Genomic DNA, 2,500 nt, shown 5'->3' on the forward strand with positions numbered 1-2,500 from the left:
GCTATTTTCATTTTTTCTTTCTTCCTCCCTCCTTTCCTTCCTTCCTATCAATGATTTAGCAAGGATGATTTGGTAGGTGGGGAAAGGAAACAACTCACTTACACTTCCAATGTAATGTAGTTCGAAATGTAATTCGAATTCCAATGTAATTCGAAATGCCCTCACTTACATTTCCAAACGTAAGAATCATCATTCCTTACCCCCTCACCATCTTTGCAACACCCTTCATCCCAGCTGCACTGGATACTTTGTCATTCTTTGGGCTTCCCTGGTAGCTCAGCTGGTAAAGAATCCACCTGCGATGCAGGTGACCCCAAATTAGTAAATACTGACTACACAACCATTAGTTGATTCAGGGGAAACTCTAAATTGTGAAGGACTATGGAATAAAGGAGCATTTTTGTTTTGTTATTATTTTACCTAGAGAGATAAGTCTGATCTAGATTCTTGGATCTGGATTCAGGGTAGGAAATGGATGGCAAAGAAACTATCATGGTGGCCCAGTAGCCTGAGGTTTTGGACTCTGTGTGCTCACTGAAGTGTAAGAAGGTGATATAGGCATTTCTTATGGCAGGAATCAGCATCTCCAGAAATAGTTTTTCCTGATAAGTAGTCTCCTCACAGCTGCCTTCATGTCCTTGTTCCTTAGACTATAGATGAAGGGATTCATCATGGGAGTCACCACTGAATACATGACGGCAGCCACCTTATCCCTTTCTGCTGAGTAGGCAGAAGAGGGAAGAAAGTAGACCCCACCGATAGATCCGTAGAAGAGGGACACAGCTAAGAAATGGGAGCCACAAGTGGAGAATGTTTTCCACTTCCCCTTGGCTGAAGGAATCCTAAGTACAGTGCAAGCAATAAGGCAATAGGAAACACAGATGAAGGTGAATGGAATGAAGATAACTGATCCCCCAATTACTAGGACTATCAAGTCATTGATCTGAGTGTCTGAACAAGCCAGTCTTAAAATGGGTTCCAGGTCACAGAAGAAGTGTGGAATTTCTCTCTGATCACAGAAATTCAAGAGGCCCAGCAGACCGAGATGAAGTACTGAAACAAGATTACAGACAACGCATGGAGTCACTACCAACAGGGCACAACGCTTCAGACTCAGTAATGCAGCATAGTGTAATGGGTGACAGATGGCAACGTACCGGTCATATGCCATGGCTGCCAAGAGGAAATTGTCCAGGTCCACCAGCAACATAAAAAAGTACATTTGTGTAAGGCATCCTGCAAAGGAGATGACTGGGCTCTGGCTTTGGATGTCTGCCAACATTTTGGGGACTGTAGTAGATATGAAGCAGATGTCGGTGAAGGATAGATTGGCAAGGAAGAAGTACATGGGGCTGTGGAGGTGAGCATCACTGACAATAGCCAGGATGATAAGTAAATTTCCCACCATGGTAACCAGATACATGCACAAAAACAGCTCAAAGATGTGCTGCTGCTGTTCAGACACCGCTGTGAGTCCCAGGAGGAAAAATTCAGAGATAGTTTGGTTTCCTTGGAGCATGATTCTCCTGTGTCTAAAAAGGGAAAAAATGTGACTTTACTGTAAAATGGTAGCATGACACAAAACTAGTCAGAGGACATTGTACCATATTATAAAAGTGAATCAAGCCTTGGAACTTCTTTTCTGAATCTTATTTTCTGCTTACTAAAACACAAGCTCCATAAGGGTATGAATTTTATCTACTACGTTCAGTGCTGTACACCCGTGCTAAAGATAGTGTCCAGAACATAGTAGGTGTTCATTAAATATTGGTTGCGTTTACACACGAATGAGTGAATAAATTAAAAAATAAATATTCTGAACATATGACTCACTATCTTCATGACTGTTTTCTGTGCTTTTCTAAGCCTATTTCATCCATTTTAAAACGTGGATGTAAATCCATGGCTGATTCATGTCAATGTATGACAAAAACCACTACAATGTTGTAAAGTAATTAGCCTCCAACTAATAAAAATAAATGAAAAAAAAGAAAAAATAAAACGTGGAGAATATCCACTTTATAGGATTTTTGTGACGATGGCAAGGACACATGTAAAATGCCTATATCTGTATTTTAGCTATTGCCTCAGAAATAGTAGCTGCTATCATTCACTAATTTGGAAAAATCACAGACTTTAGAGGCAAAAAGAAACCTTCAGAGAACATATAGCTGAACCTCTGTCTTCGGGCAGTTAAGTATTCAATACACATAGGATGATTTAGCTGATCATGTTTCACTGTTCCAGAGACAAAGATGCTACACTCGACTTACAACACCTGATCCAAAATTTTATCCTTTTGCTAATTAGCTCTTCCTCAAATCTTTCTGAAAACTTCCCAGTTTTTACATCTCAACAAGGAGAAATTAGTCATTACCATAAATGCTGCTGAAGTCCTGTAGGGATATCCACTGAATTAAGCAATGCAATGGTAAGTGTTCTTAACATGACCATTTACGGTGGAGCTACTTGGGAAAAAGCCACAATGAAGAAAATTTAG

At 40.2% G+C, this 2,500-nt stretch overlaps 1 protein-coding gene across 1 annotated transcript; it reads right to left on the reverse strand.

Annotated features, from left to right (window-relative positions):
- Positions 1-577: 577 nt before the first annotated feature.
- On the reverse strand, positions 578-1,519 carry LOC122435705 (olfactory receptor 1361-like). Its single transcript, XM_043459833.1, has one exon. The coding sequence runs from the start codon at positions 1,517-1,519 to the stop codon at positions 578-580; it is 942 nt and encodes a 313-aa protein (XP_043315768.1).
- Between the last annotated feature and the right edge of the window lie 981 nt (positions 1,520-2,500).

The sequence above is a fragment of the Cervus canadensis genome, chromosome X (genome assembly GCF_019320065.1).
Source record: "Cervus canadensis isolate Bull #8, Minnesota chromosome X, ASM1932006v1, whole genome shotgun sequence".
Classification (NCBI taxonomy): domain Eukaryota; kingdom Metazoa; phylum Chordata; class Mammalia; order Artiodactyla; family Cervidae; genus Cervus; species Cervus canadensis.